Source organism: Quercus lobata, chromosome 4 (assembly GCF_001633185.2).
Source record: "Quercus lobata isolate SW786 chromosome 4, ValleyOak3.0 Primary Assembly, whole genome shotgun sequence".
NCBI lineage: Eukaryota > Viridiplantae > Streptophyta > Magnoliopsida > Fagales > Fagaceae > Quercus > Quercus lobata.
This window is the reverse complement of record NC_044907.1, coordinates 18,567,183-18,583,846: the sequence shown is the minus strand read 5'-3', so window position 1 is coordinate 18,583,846 and position 16,664 is coordinate 18,567,183. Positions and strand designations below refer to the sequence as shown.

Genomic DNA, 16,664 nt, shown 5'->3' with positions numbered 1-16,664 from the left:
TTGCTACTTGAGGGGAAACCATATCAAATGGTGCATCCCATATTTGAACCCAGAGAGATGCCAACTCCAATCGAATATTTCCCACGGTCATACCCTTTTTCCACCTCTGAAGTAATAGTAGTTGATTATCAAAGGACCAAGGGCCTCCTCTCAAGATCCTATCTAAATCAAACTCTGATTGAAATTTGAATTGGAAGAGATTCGACCCTACTTCAAGAATCTGCATTGATTCATTCAATCCCCACGCGTGCCTAATCGTATTCTTTGCTGCTACTTTGTTAAACGACTTACATGTGAGGAATTTTCCAATCAAACTCAAAGTGCAATTTTCAATAGCTTCCAATCTTCCATCATCTAAGATGGCTATAGTTTCTTCCTCTTCAGTAGTCAACTTCATCTTATCGAGCCTTTCACACACAGCATCCTCCATTCTGCCTTGTTTACCACTGGACAATTACCCTTCGCACACAGCCAAGGGAGGAAGTACTCGCACTAGTACGAGAGGGAGAGCTCCACGAGAGGGAGAGATGTTAATTTCAATTTCAAGTTAGTTTTGTATATTTAGTTTGTGGTCTCTAACATAAAGTGTTGGAAATTAGGAATTGCCTTAATTTTTTTTTTACCCTATTTCTAGCAGCCCTATAGAAGGTTGGAATTCTCCTCAATTTTTTGTTCACTATACTTTCTAATCAATTTGATTTATTTTTGTTTGTGAGGTTTTACTATTCAGACCAGCTCAGTGATGACATTTTGTTAATTTTGGAGAGATTTTAGTTTGTAATAGTGAGGGTTGTATAATTGCTAATTTCAATTTCAAGCCAATTTGTATATTTAGTTTGTGATCTCTAGCATAAAATGTTTCATGTACAGTAGTTGATTTTTATAATTCACAAAAATTTTCATATGTGGATGCACCCACCCTTTGGTGTTAATTTTTGAGTTTTTATTGAGAAAGTAAAAGCCTTTTTTCTGCAATTAAGGTTGTGTCGGCACGTGAGAAAAAAAGCCCAATTTAAAATCTGCCACGTTTACCATTAAAAAAAGCTAATAATTATACTGTTTTTTGTAATGTTAAAACACCAGTCAGCGGTTTCTCAATATAAAATACAATAATTTTTGGTTGGAATACAATATCAAAAGGCTTGAGATATTGATATATAGAAAGACAGTTTGTGAGGCTCCAAAAGATAAATATCTACCGCCGGTCACACAATCAATTTTCTTGCAAGCACGCAGAGATACAGTCCATAACGTGCACGCATGAATGAATTGAGATTGAGGGGAGAGATATAAGTGCCATCAACGCCACTGGTAATTTTTTTTTTCTTTAAGATTTCGGGATGAAATATGATGGGTAATTTGGTTGGAATGATTTATATTTATGTACAAAGTAATTTGGTTGAATATATTTAGGTATTTGGGTTACATTAGGTTTTGATATGATTTTAAAGGTTTCTCTCAAAATTTGTCTTTTTCGATTTAATGTACAATAAGCTTATTAAATTCTATAAGCCTTTGTTATTTTTTATAGATTTTGAAAAAAAGTTTTGGTTTTTCACTGCAAAGAAACAGAATGCTTGCTTACTAGGTTGCCCATGATTTTTTTTTTTCTTTGAGGAAAGTTGCCCATGACTTATTCCTCAACAGGTATAATCCCAAAAAAAGAAATAAAATTTGCTGGGTATTGTTGTTTTGGTATATGAATGAAATAGTACTATTATTGAATGTAAGTTTTGAATTTTTTTTTTACATATTCTGGAATATTTCATAAAATCCAATTTCTGGTTATTCAAATGCTATTTGGGAAGAATAGAAAATATTTTGTACCTCTTAATACGTCTCAAGGGTTTTTTTTTTTTTTGGGTGCTTGATCAGTTTTTTTTCCCCTAAAAGAGATTTAAATTCTTCTTCTCTTTTTTATATGAGACACCTAGAGAGTTCTTATTAATTTTTGGTTGGTTGGAGTACTTTTTTTTTTTTGTTCATAATCTGGTTGGTTGGAGTACTTGGTAGACCCCATTTTATCTTCGCATTTAATTTCGTTTATTAAATATGATTAGGTTTTGATTTTTTGTTTGGATTGGTTTTGATTTTGGTCTTCAAATTAAGTTTTTCTCTTTGCTTTTCAGTTTGATATTTTGATCAGGCTTTCATATTTGTTTGGGTCATTAGGTTATATTTGGTTGTCATTATGGTATTTGAATTTTGAGTTATAAGTGGTTTTGTTTTGGTTATTTGGGTTAAATTTGTTCATGTTTATTTATCTATGGTTTCTGGGTTAAAACGTAGTCTCTTTCGGATACTTTGAACATCAAAATGGACCAGGGGATTATTCTAGACAAAGATATAAGCATTACAAGTCAGTTGGGAATAAAAAAGTAAATTGGGCCTTATTCCTTAATCTAGGTCCTATAAAAATAAGATGCTAAATTCCGAGAATAGGTATGAGTCAGTTGATTTCATTTTTCCCCCAATTAATTATGCTTGCTCTCTTTATTTCAATCAATTTGGTTCCTTCCCTTTATATCTGCAGCTCTGTTCCTTTTATGTTTCAAAATCAATTTATCTATGCTTGAAGATGTATATTTGTTTAATATTAATTCTTCTAGAATAACTATTTGTCATTCAAATTTAATCTCTCTTCATACAACTACTTCTACTCCAACTTTTAATCCCCAACTCAGAGCATCTCACCCTCACCTCTGGTTCTCTCTGGTATTGTATCCGAATAAATTTGTATCAATGAGTAGTATTTTAATTAATGATTTATGAATTTTTCCGTTTGGTACTGGAATACCCTACTTGATGGCTGTTTATGGCAAAGTCAATTAGAGTTTGCAACTTAGGTAACTTAATCCATTTAATATAGTCTAATTTTGGTCTCACCTTCAATCTCTTGCAGTTTAATTGTTGGGTCTCAAGCATTATTCTATATTGGCATTGGATAAAGCTTGAAGATGTATTTATTCTACAGTATTTACTAATTCTTTTCTGGAGTAATAGTTATTAAACAAAATATAAGAGCACGTTATGATTATTGTAATATATTAGTTCTTAATATTTGTATGTTTAATATTTATAATGACCAACAATTTGTCATAAACAACATTTTTCATTGGAGCTGATTCAGCCTTCAAATAAGTTGAAATTAGACAAATATTTAAACCTGAACATGTTAACACTAAACTAAAATCTGGAATTTTGCAAATTGTACATATATGTGTTTTAACTTTTAATGTGTTTGAAAAAAATTTGAATTGAGATTGATTATTCTCTTCGAGACAGCCTTTAAATTCGACATAATCGGGGAAGTTTGCAGATTGTACATTTTTGTTTTAATGTGTTTTAAAAAAATGAATTGACGCATTCTCTTGGGCTTAGAAATGGAAAGGTTTCACGGCAATGGTAGTAGTGCTCTATAATGTTAACATGGTCATAAGAGATATCAATGGATTGAACTACATGATAACTGTCTATTTGAGTTTATCTAATGGCCATACTTTCACAGTTTAAGTATTTCATTTTTCATCCATTGTACTTTGAATTCCGAGTTTTAAAATATCACATGCATCATCTGAGCCTCTATTATTTCTCATTTTCACTGTTCACTTTGATGCAGATTCCAAAATTACTTATCAAATGTACTCTTTGATGTGTCTTTCACAAATCGGATTGTCCCATCTCCGATAAGGGAAAAATTATGGATAATGCCAAAACTGCTTCGAGTCAAACTTTGCCTTTTGTTTTGTCTTTTGTTGTTTATTGTTGCTACAAACACATGTATATATATAATTTCTTTTAATCTAGATCATGTTCCAAAGATGTTATAATGTTAGAGAATGAGGGTGGTCATATTTGATAATTAAAGAAAACATTGTAAATGCTTCATTTGAATTTGATCTTTTGTTTTCCTTTTAAAAACTAATTATTTTTGTTAATATTTTAGTTGATTTTGTGTTTATATAATTTTCTTTTCATGGCTGATTGGCTAATGAAATTGAGGGTATTTGTTGAGGAATAGGAAAATATTTTGTGATATTTGTTTGAAGTCCATAAAGATTTTGTTTTTTAAGATTGATTTATAATTAGTTTTAGTAATAATTCACCGAACAAATAGATTTGCTACAAATCTGGAAAATTAATTGGTGAAATAGAATAAAAAAATTATATAAGAATTCTTATTATTTGCCTTAAAAATAAAGATGTTGGATAAATATTGCTTTTTGACATGAAACGGTGAATGTTCTGAAGCCTGTGCTGTGAATCATGAGTGTATGGTGAGAAGGGTAGAAAAAATATGAAAATTTGTGGGTTTGGTATTTAGTTTTTTAATAACCTGTTTTGGGGATTATCAAAATTGGATGAATGTCTCAGATAAGTAGGCTAAATAGTTGTGTTAGGCCCAATTTTGCATATGTTTTTCTATTTAGGATTCCTAACTATGAATATTAGGACTCTAGGAGAAGTTTTAAATGCTTCATAATTTGGGAGGGAGTGGTGAAATGATTTGTAGGTGGTAAGGTAGTTGAGAAGATTTTGGATTCAGAAATCTACCTTTTTGAAATGTAAATTTTGTGCTGTTCAGTTTTAGTTCAAGGTTTTATTATATATAGCTAAATATACATTTGGCAGTCAAACAAATTCATTGAGAAATTGAATTAATTATTGATTTTCATTGTTTTCAAGTAGAATGGTGTAGAACACCGAGCTACAGTGCGCAGTAGAATAGGGCAGAACACCAAGCTACAGTGCGCTGGCAACCACCACAAGAGGATGCAAAAGCTCCATTTTTTGTCCAACAATAACCTATCATTGATGTAATTGTTCAATATCATTTGCAATACAATATATGTTTTCCCTTTTAGGGGGAAAAAAGGCAATGATTAGTTATTTCATTAGTTATCTTGAATTACAATGTTGATTTGATGATGATCATGAGGATGGTGTGAAATTGATTTTAGAAGAAAAAAAAAGTAACCAGTGCATTGCACTGGCTATAGGCTAGTTATCTTTCAATGCTAGAGATTTCCAAAGAAAAGTCCCACACCTTGTGCATTTTAAGTTAAAGATTAGAAGGCAAGAAGTAAGAACCAAAAGAAGCAATGGTTCAATTTCCAGAGAATACAGCGTCCCTTATTTGCCTAGGGAAGAAGAAGAAGAAAGAAGAATCAAGTGATGATCAAGGAACCAAACACCTCAAACATGCACCAATCGTAGAAGATCGAATCAGTGCCTTACCTGACTCGATCCTCCTCACTATTCTCTCCTCTTTGCCCACTAAACACGTTATCGAAACAGGCGTTTTTATCCAAATGATGGGCCTATCTTTGGACATCCGTGCCTTCTCTCAGTTTCACAGATACTTCCTTTGAAAATGCGGCTGTTTTCTCCACTGTTGTGGATGATACCCTGCTCCTACACTGGGCTCCCAAACTCAAAAATTTCTCTGTCCTATTTGAGTACGAGCCAGAGCTAAAGCCTTGCGTCGATCTTTGGGTTCGTTTTGCCACAACTGCCAAGGTAGACCAACTTAGTTTACGTTTATCATCTTGTAGATACAAATTGCCTCAGCATCTCTACGCCAATGAGTTCGTTTCTGAATTGGATTTTCGTTACTGCAAAATTAAGCCTAAGGGTTAATAGGTTGGAGTTCACTCAAGCGCTTGTATTTTGGGTGCACATTCTTGCCCGACGATTTGATAAATAAAGTGCTAATGGGTAGTCCTAGACTTGAATGCTTGGAATTGCATGATTGTTCTGATTTTTATAGGCTGGATATAGTGTCCGAGAGTTTGTAAAAATTGGTGACAGATTCTTATTACAGAGAGCCGGAGTGGGATGACCTGTTGGAATTGGAAATTGTTGCTCCAAAGATTGAGGTTAAGGTCGATTTAGAAATACCGATTGACTTTGACTTTGAAGATGAGGAGGATCTTTTTGAGGCCTATGAGAACATTGCCAGGGAACTTTTTGAGAGTCTGCATAAAGTCAAGAAACTTGTTGTTGGCAAATGGTTTCTCTTGGTCAGTTTTTCTTGATTACTCCCTTTATCATGTTTTTTTGTTGTTTCACTTCATGTTTTTCTTGATTGCTAATGTCGATTTCCATTTGCAGAGACATGAATGTATCAAGAATATATGTTTTTACAGTTGGTAGTCTCTCATTGCTTTGCTAGTACTCCTCTTTTTTTCTTTTTTTCTTTTTTTGGGTAAAAAGCTAGTACTCTTTGATTTACAAGAGTATTGGAAAATTACCATACTCTCTATTGTGAGTTGGGCTTAGCCGACCCCTAAAAATTTGAGATTATGGTTTAATTGTTGTTGTGATTTGGGATTTTTCTGCTGAGCATCTTGATTTTAATACAAATTGAGGACATAACAGTATTGGTCCAATTTCGTGAGTTGAACTGATAAGTTATATACACCTGCTTTCAATTTCATGATGAGGTCTAGAGCAGTGGTTTTAGTGTTAAATAATGATTCGTCATGATAATTTGTCAAACTCTAAATCAAGATTCCTAAAATGCCTCTTTTATTTCATTGTTTGCAAATAGGATATATTGATATTTATGTTAATTAGTGTTCTGTAAACATGTCAGTTAAGTTGTTCTCTGGCGATGTATATTACAATTCATGTCATTTATTCTAATTTTCAATTTTCCTTATTGTGTTCTGCCTTTTGCTTTGATGGACCTAGCTTCTATCTATAATGTCAGTGAAACATCTGCATTCTCCATCGTTAAAGTGCGAATGTCTAACGATGAAAACAAGCATGGATAGATGGATCCTCCTGGAATTGCAAGCCTGCTTCAAAGTTCACCTTATGTGGAGACATTGGTTATAGACATCATATCCTCCAATCGCATAGGGTTTAGAGGTATGTTTTTCTTGATCCAATTTCCCGAATGTCATACTCATATCAAAGGAACTTTAATGAAGAATTAATAATAATAATATTATATATATATATATATATATATATATATATAATGTTATTTAGTTTATTATGTCGATTAAGGAAGTAATAAAGGTCATGATTTTGGATAGAATAAAAATGAAACTGATCCTAGCTAATCTTATTTAGGATCCATGGTTGATCCCAAAAACTTTGGAACTAACACTTTGTTGTTGTAGTAGTAGTTAAATCTGTCTATGTATTGGATCAAAATCATTTCCTCCAGTAGCTTGGCCCCCTACTCAGCCTTCTCATTGATGACATATCTTTTTTTTTTCTTTTTCTTTTTTTTTTTTAAATTACAAAATAGGCATCAAAAATAGAGTTTTGGAAATCTGTTTATTCAAAAATAGAGTTTTGGAAATCTGTTTATCTGAATAAGAGGTCATTTATTGCCAAAGGTTTTTTTTTTTTTTTTGTTGAAAAAGAGGGGGGTGGGGGAGCTAAGCTGCACCTGCCCCGGGTAGGGATCCTTGTGGATGCCCACCAACAAAGGACTACTGGCAGCGGGACTCAAACCTAGGCAAGTTAGGCGAAGTACCAAAGTTATTATCTAGAATTTTTGGCCCCCAGCAACAAGAAGCCAATTTCACTTTAATTTTAATTTTATATAGTTTTAAGTGTTAGGGGCAATTCTGTAAATTTCTACTATATGGACAATGAAAGCTCATCATGTTCCACTGGCAATAGGTATTGGTCATTTGTGTAGGAGTTTCTTCTTTATCTTTGAATTTATTTTTTCAGCAACTTGAAACCTGGCATTCATACATTGATTAGGACATGGCTTGGGTCCATTGCTTCTATGCATTGGACCCATCAAGATCATGACATGTGGTCAAAAGTGAACATATAGCATAATCCTGATAGTGCATTGGACTAAATCTTTGCCCATTGATATATCACCCTTTAAACCCCAAAGTCCAAAATCATCTAACGATGAAAAGGCTAAATATTGTGCATGAGTTACGCTTCATAGTCCTGGAACAGCAACCCAAGTTTCAGTTATTCCCCTTTGTTGGATCTCCAAATCCTACTATTCCCTTTCTCATTAGAAAACCTATAATCCCTATTTCATTCTATTTTCTAGTATTTTTCCTTCCAAAACCTAATCTTAAATCCTTCAAATCTTAGATGTCCAAAGTTGATTTAGAAATTCCAAATCTGATTTGGCTTTGTTCTCTTCTCCTACGTCAACTACATTATAACTTGACATGAACTTATCAAAAAAAAATTGACTAGATATCATAATTTAATAGTGAACTTCAAAACAAGTTAATGTACTTTTGTTTTGCAGTTTCTAGTTAGAAGTTATAATGCTGTGAACCATTGGAAATCAGAGGAGATCTATTTCAAGTCTTTGCTACAACGCCTCAAGACTGTCAAGATCTTTGGTTTTGGAGAAATTTTCCACCCAAATGATGTATTCATTTTAGCAGTACAATTTCTACTTAAGAATGCAAAGGTACTGGAGAAGATGGTTATCACTAAACCACAAGTTATGCAAAATCAAATGCGTAATATGTTACATGAATTTCTACAAGTGGCGCAAAAGTTATTAAGCTTCCCTAGATCCTTTCCTCATGCAGTGGTTATGCTTCCATATTTGTAAAATCATTTTAAGTTGTTTGATAATCTTAAATGATCAAATTCTCCTAAATACATTGTTGTTCTGTAGATTAGTCAATGAACTAAAATTTTGCTATGAGTTTGCTTTAGCTTCCAATTTCTTGTCTCTGTAAGTTTTCTTTGTGATGTAAAGATTGCATTTGGATATATTCATGGTTAATATCAATGGTTATGTTGCTTTAAAGTTTTTGATTAAATTTTAATCACTTTGCCGTTTCAAACTAAACTTTCAATAACTTTGTTAGATACATCCAATTTCTTATTGTTCCTTTTCATTACAAAATACATATAAATTGACATGATAATAAATGTAATTGGTATCACATCAACAACATAATAAACAATTTATTTATTTATTGTTTTGTATTTACAAGTTGAGATATTAGATTGTAAGGCTTAAATATTGTAAAATTTGTAATAATACTCCCAATATTATTCATAAGATTTATATTAATTTTAATATGAACCCTATATGTTTCCATTAGAAATAGCAAGCAATGCTAACTAGTTGAGTTAAATAATAACTATTATAATCCTTTAATAAAAGAATAAAATCTATTCATTTGTTTAGGTTTAGAACTTTAGGGGGGATATTATTCATAATGAAAATATATCCTTAAGCTACCCTTTTACCTTTTTGTGAAATTTGTTGTCTTTAGACTTATCTATAACCTATATAACCAAAGATATTTTGACTTTAGAGATTAACATCATGAAATTTGGCACATAAACTTTTGATGCCTTACAATTTTACATGTCCTTAGTTTAATGTATTATATTTAGTTAAGTTTAAATTATATTCTATATTTCAACATTCCATTAGAATCTTGCCAGATTTTAAGATGACAGAATGGGTAGTTTTGCATATATAAAAGGCAATATATATTTAAATTTAAAAATGTAGTAAAATAGTTTGGCTACACATTTAAAATTTCTCATTTCATATATTCAGATAAATTAATTAGTAATTACTGTATTATTTTCTAATTTAAGTTTTGGACACTCGATAAATTGAGCTTAGAAGGTGCAACCGTAGCTCAAAATAACTAACCATAGTGGGTTAACCCAAGCTTGCTTGTCTATTATAAAAGAAGAACAGAAGGTAAAAGAAGCTCACATCACTATTCTATTTCCTATTTGCTGACTGAGAATGGAGGAAGAAAGCTCTGGTTCTATCGACAACTTCAAAGACCGGTATGATTCTGACCGATACTATCCCACCAATAATTCTGATGAAGAAGGTGAACCGAGCCATGATCATCGAACCAAAAGCCGCAAACACGCACCAATCTTAGAAGAAGGTGAAGATCGAATCAGCACTTACCTGACTGCATCCTCCTCACTATTCTCTCGTCTTTGCACACTAAAGAAGCTATCAAAACATGCGTTTTATCCAAAAGATGGACATATCTTTGGACCTCCGTACCCTATCTTCGTTTCACAAATACTTTCTTTGGAAACTCCAAAGTAAGCTCTGCCGTTTTCGCCATGCTGTGGATTTGACACTGCATCGATACAGAGCTCCTAAACTCACAAATTTCTCCGTCGAATTCAAGTTCAAGCCATACCTAAAGCTTCGCATCAATCTTTGGGTTCGTTTCGCCACAACTGCCAATTTCTGAGTATTGCCAATTTCTGAAAAATTGAGATTATGGCTTGCTTCTAGTTGTTGTGAGTTGGGCTTTTTCAGCTGATCATCTTGATTTTAACGGAAGTTGTAGTCAGTCAATAATTAAAGGGCATAATAGTATTGTTGCATTTTCATGAGTTGAACTATTGAGTTATATACACCTGTATTTAGCTTCCTGGTGAGGTGTAGGGGAACTTGCTTTAGTGCCAAATAATGATAGTTTGTCAACTCTAAATCCAGGTTCCAAAAAGGCCTCTTTTATTTCATTGTCTGCGTATATGGTATATTGACATTTATGTAAGTTAGTGTTCCGTAAATCATGTAAGCTCAATTGTTTTAGGGTGATGTAAATTACAATGAGAAATGTTATGTCCACAACATTTTCACAACAAATTTTATGTGACAAGTTGTTACTTGCTGTTACTAGTGGGCGACAAAATAATTTTAATTGTAGATTCAAATTAAAACCTGTAACAACCTGTGTTGTGAAAATATTGTAGACGTAACACCTCTCACAATTAGTCGTGTCATTTATTCTAATGTTCAGTTTAACTTATTTTGTTGTGTCTTTTGCTTTGGTGGATATAGGTTCTATCTATAATGTCAATCAAACAATTGCCTTCTCCATTGTTAAAGTGCAAATGTCTAACGATGAAAACAAGCATGGACAGCTGGGATCTTGCTGGCATTGCAAGCCTGCTTCAAAATTTGCCTCACGTGGAGACATTGGTTATAGACATTGTATCCCCCGACTACTTTGCGTTAGATGTATGTTTTTCTTGGTCCAATTTCCCAAATGTTATATTGAGGGAACTTTAATGAAGAATTAATACTAATCAATTTATATATATTATTTACTTTAACATGACTATTAAGGAAGTAATAAAGACCATGATTTTGTATAGAATAAAATTGAGGAAAATAATACATGTGTACCATCCTAACTTATCTTGTTGAGGATCCATGGCCGACTCAAAGTTAACTTTGGGACTAAGGCTTTATCATTGCTGTAGTTATTATGTCTATTTATTGGGTCAAAACTCAAAATGATTCCCTTGAGGAGCTTGGCCCCTTTACTCAAGCTTCTCATTGACAATACATCTTTTTTTAAAATATATATATATATATATATATATATATATAATTATATATACACACGCATACACATTGAAGACGTTAATAATATAAGCCTTTACTCTTTATGTTCTATCGGAAATAAAAAGTGGAAATCTATTTGTTTGAATACGAGGTCATTTATTGCCAAAGTTACTATCTAGAATTTCTACCCTGGCAACAAGAAGACAATTTCACTTTAATTTTAATTTTATTTAGTTTTAAGTGTAAGTGGAATTCTATAAATTTCTAGTGTCTGGCATTGGCTATTCTTTTATTTAATTATATTGTTTCAACTTATGGCATTTGCTTCTGATGATTATGCTCTTTATCATCAGACCAAAACATCAATCATTTTTTAGTGTAGGCGGGAATCAAACCCCAGGTTTATTATTCATTCAAGTGTCCAATAAGTTTTACTTTGGTTTTATATTATAGTGATTTAGTTTAGGCTTCGTAGTAAAAGTTCATCAAGTTGCTGATATTTTTTGGGTGAAAGTTGCTAAAAGAAATTTAAAGAAAACGAAGAAACTCCTAAACAAATGACTAGCACTAGACCCAATCTTCGCCCATTGATTTGTCACCATTTAAACCCCAACATTCAAAATCACCTATCTATCTAATTAGCCCCAAATACCCCATGAAAAGGCTAAATACTATACACGAGTTATTCCCCTTTGTTGAATCTCCAAATCCTACTATTCCTTTTTTTACTAAAAACCCTATTGTGAGTACAAGAATTTAAAAAGGTATTTGCACCACGTGTCATACTCATGGCCGAGGAGGCCACCATTGCGCTGAGGAGGTCACATGCTCGGACAATAAGGCCACATCAGTGGCACGTTACCAGGAGAGGTCATGTTATAGAGAGAGCTTCAGGAAGGGGGTTAGCCCTGACATGACTGACGGGATGGTGACTGCCACCACATTTAATGCATCCCACTAAACCTCGTGACTGCATTTATGTGGAGAAAACCCCTGAATAGTGTTGTCTTGGCTGTCTCAACTTATAAAGGGCTTGGGAAAGTGTCTGATGGGACAAACACTCTAGTAGTTGCCTGAACGATGAACAAATGGGGGCCAAGATCATCTAAAGGGAGCTATATAACGTAAGAGACCCTCCAGGGAGAGGGGATTGAAAAATCTGTAGAGAACACACTATAGCAACAAGAGTTGAAATTGTATCCAAGTCCAAAAGAACTAAATTCAAGAATCATTCTTCTCGGACTTCGCCAAGGAAGGATTTCCTTGCTTTAAACTTGTCTTTCTTTACTGCCTTAATATCTTTGATCCATTGTGCGCGTTGCTTGATTCATTGAGGCCTAGCTTTAAGCCCACTCTCTACAAATTAATTGTGTGGGGGCTCTTTGGGCCTTAACCCATTCATCATTTGGGCTTAGGAGCCAAAACCTGCCCTTACACCTATCATCCTTGTTTTCTTACTATTTTCCAGCCTTTTTCCTTTCAAAACCTAATCCTAAATCCTTAAAATCCAAGATGTCCAAAGTTGACTCAGGAATTCCAAATTTGATTGGGCTTTGTTCCTTTCTCCTGCATCAACTCCATTATAACATGACAAGATATCATAACTTAAAAGTGAACTTCAAAATGGGCTAATGTACTTTTATTTTGCAGTTTCTAGACAGATGTTATGATGAAGTGAAGCATTGGAAATCAAAGGAGATATATTTCAAGTCTTTGCTACAACACCTTAAGATTGTCAAGATCTTTGGTTTTGGAAATGTTTTACACACAAAGGAAGTATTCATTTCAGTGGTACAATTTCTACTTAAGAATGCAAAGGTACAAGAGAAGATGGTTATCACTAAACCAAGGTTTATGCAAAATTGAACTTGTAATATGCGACGTGATCAATTTCTACAAGTGGCTCAAAAGTTGCTAAGCTTCCCTAGATCTTCTCACAATACAATGATTATGTTCCCTTATGAGTAAAATCATTTTAAGTTGTTCAATCCTCTTAAATGATCAAATTCTCATAAATACATTGTAATTATGTATATTGGTTTGGTTCAATGAACTTGAATATTGCAATGATTTGCTTTAGCTTCAGATTTCATGTACTTAAGTTTTCATTGTGATGTTAAACTTGCTTTAGGATATATTCATGTTTAATGTCAATGGTTTTGTTGCTTACAAAGTGTTTGATTTGATTTTAATCATTTTGCTGTTTCAAACTTTCAATGCCATTGTTAGATATTCCCAATATCTTATGGTTCTTTTTTGCTACAAAAATGTATAGATTGACCCGAAATAACATGAAAGTAAAAGTAATTAGTATCACATTAACAACATAATAAACAACTTTTTGTAATATATATATTTGCATTTTCAAGTTGAGATATAAGTTTGTAAGGCTTATATGCAGTAAATTTTGTAATAATACTACTCAAATTATTCATAAGATTTATATAAATCATAATAGCCCCCAAAAAGAAACCAAAAAACCCTTTCTTTTCCTCTCTTTTAGTCACATTTCCACCCTTTTACAATGGTAGATTGGAAATTTTGTTACATTAATATTTGGGGTGGGGGATATGAATCCTCCATGTTTTTATTGGAAATATCAGACAATGTTGATTAGTTTAGTTACAAAGTTTGGCCATATATTAGAAATAGGTAGAATTTAATTGGTTTAGAATTAATAGATTTTTTTTTAACTACATTAGAGAATAGCTATCAAAACTTTAGGGGTATATATTATCTAACCATAAGCTATATATATATATATATATATATTTTAACTATTTGTGAAATATGTTATATTTAGACTTATCTATATTCTATTTAACACTAAACACGTTTGATTTTTAATTAACATCATGAAATTTGAAACATAAGCTTTTTTGATGCCTCACAATTTTACGTGTCCTTATTTTAATATATTATTTTAGTTAAGTTTAAATTATATAATATATTTCAACATTCCAGTAGAATCTTCCCATAATTTTTTTTTGTTTTTTTGTTTTTGATAAACTTCTTCCCAAATCTTCAAAAGATAGAAAGAAAAGTTTTTGCATATATAACAAAACACAATCATAAAAAATACATATTAATAATTATCATAATTATTAAATTTCATATTTAACTAAATTTATTTTTTTAAAATTATATTTTGTTATACTTTCTTGTCATTACATAGATTATTGATTAATTAATCTCTTTTATTATGCACTAAGTTTTTAGTTACACCCCTCACTCAAAAAAAAGCCAAAATGGCCATATACCACTATTTGAAAAAATATATATGGATCTACTATTTTTTACAAAATATTTAGCAATCTATCACTTTTTTAAAACTCGATTTTGTGGAAATTGAGTTTTCCATGGTACTCAAGTTCATGATACAAACCCCAATAATTATTATGATGATGATGATGAAGAAGAAGAAGAAAAAGAAGGTGACTTGGTTAGTTGGTTGTCTAGGGTGAGTTTGGTTTAGCTTTTTGAAATTGAACTTTTTGAAAGAAAAAAAATGATGGTTTTAAAATTGAAATTTTTGAAAAAGTAGATTGTTTGATAAAATATGTTAATTTTTTTTTTTTTGGAAAAAAATGAGTATTTGGTTAGTATTTATTAAAATTGTGATTTGAGAAATAAATTACCAAAAAGGATAATATATTTATAAGGAAGTTATTTCATATTATGGTCTCTCCGTAATAATAAAAAAAAATTATTGTTATAATAGTTTATGTCTCAGTTATTATGGTTCTACCTTAATAAATTCTTATTTTTTAGATTAAAATTTTCTAATCTTTAATTTTACACTTTAAACTATAAAATTCTTAATGTAAATGGAAATTTATTTTCATAAAAATAATAATAATAATTTCACACCAAAGCCTTAAAAAAACCAAAAACGAAGCATTTGTCACCCACTAATGCGTGGGTGGAGTAGTTTTGTTTTTGTATAGAGTGCCTATGGCTTAACTCCTACGCTTATCAAATTAAAAATAATAAAAAGCTCAGTTGCTTAAGTGCTTCACAGATCACACAGTCACGTATATTCTTTGGAGCATCTTTCTTAGCGCAAAAATAGGTCAGCACTTCCCTCTCTCACCCTCTGGCATCATAGTGGCACACCAAACGCATAAATTTGCGCAACCGTACTTTTTGGCCCTAAGATCCGTTTTGTTAGAGAAGTAGCAAGGTAGGAGGATAGAAAATGGTAGAATGATAGAAAAAATTTTAATTTCGTTCATTTTTGTTTGGTTGAAAGTGAAAAATTAGAGGGATGGAAAAAAAGAATTTATATAAATTTACTCATATATATTTGTTAAAAAATGATACCCAATTAAAACAGAGATATGAGGATTTAATCACTTCTTATACCAAAAATCAATTGGTGTCTTGATCTGAAAATAAAGAGTTATCATCAAAAGACAGGAGCGGACACCATATGTTAAACTCAAAAAAAAAAAAACACACAAAAGTGACAAACAAGAAATAATAATAATAATGACCCAAAATTATTAAAAATTAAAAATCATGTCAAGGAAAAAAAAATCACGTCTTGTTAAACAACAACAACAACAACAACAAGACCATGCCCCGCCCCCCCCCCAAAATATTAAAAAAAAAAAAGCAAAAGAAAAAGAGGCAGCGTGTCCCAGGAAAGCAAAAGAAAAAAAAATGAAGAGCCAACTTTGCCCAGGAAAGCAAAAGCTTAAAAAAAAAAAAAGCAATAGGGGCATTTTTGTTAATCAAGTAACAGTGTGTTTGAAAAGGCTGGAGGAGAGAGAAAGAGAAGAAAAATGAGAAGAAATGTAGTCCTTTTCTCTGTTAGGGTACCTTGGAAAAAATAAAAGAGGAGAAATCATTTCCATTGGGCCCACATATTTGCAATTTGCCCAAATTTGAAAGATTTGAAGGGTTCGTTTTGTTAAAAGAGTGGAAAAGTAGGAGGATAGAAAATGTTAGAAGGATGAAAAAATGGGAGAATATAAAATATTTTAATTTCTCTCATTTTTATTTGGTTGAGAGTGAAAAAGTAGAAGAATGGAAAAAATGAGTTTGTATAAATTTACTCATATGCCCTTATTAAAAAAAGATGCCCAATTAAAATAAAGATTTAGGATTCAATTTCCGCTTACACCAAAAACTGATTAGTGCTTTAATATGATGATAAAGAGCTATCATCAGGAGGCTGAAGCGGATGCCACAAGTTAAAACTTAAAAAAAAGAAAAAAAGAAAAAAAAAAGAGAAAAGTGACAAACAAGCAAAAACAAAAAAAAACAAAATAATCACCCAAATTTATTAAAAAATAAAAGTCATGTTAAGAGAAAAAAAAAATTGCATCTAGTTAAAAAAAAAAAAAAGAAG

The 16,664-nt window shown here is 31.9% G+C and overlaps 1 protein-coding gene and 1 long non-coding RNA gene across 2 annotated transcripts; both read left to right on the top strand.

Annotated features, from left to right (window-relative positions):
- Positions 1-1,096: 1,096 nt before the first annotated feature.
- LOC115983153 lies at positions 1,097-8,630 on the top strand. Its single transcript, XR_004089895.1, has 3 exons — positions 1,097-1,311; positions 6,697-6,876; positions 8,249-8,630. It is a non-coding gene; the product is annotated as an uncharacterized LOC115983153 (long non-coding RNA).
- A 960-nt stretch (positions 8,631-9,590) lies between these two features.
- On the top strand, positions 9,591-13,181 carry LOC115983152 (putative F-box/LRR-repeat protein At5g54820). Its single transcript, XM_031105777.1, has 3 exons — positions 9,591-10,172; positions 10,799-10,978; positions 12,959-13,181. Exons 1-3 carry the CDS (start codon positions 9,963-9,965, stop codon positions 13,172-13,174), a joined length of 606 nt encoding a protein of 201 aa, XP_030961637.1. The 5' UTR covers positions 9,591-9,962; the 3' UTR covers positions 13,175-13,181.
- Positions 13,182-16,664: the final 3,483 nt, after the last annotated feature.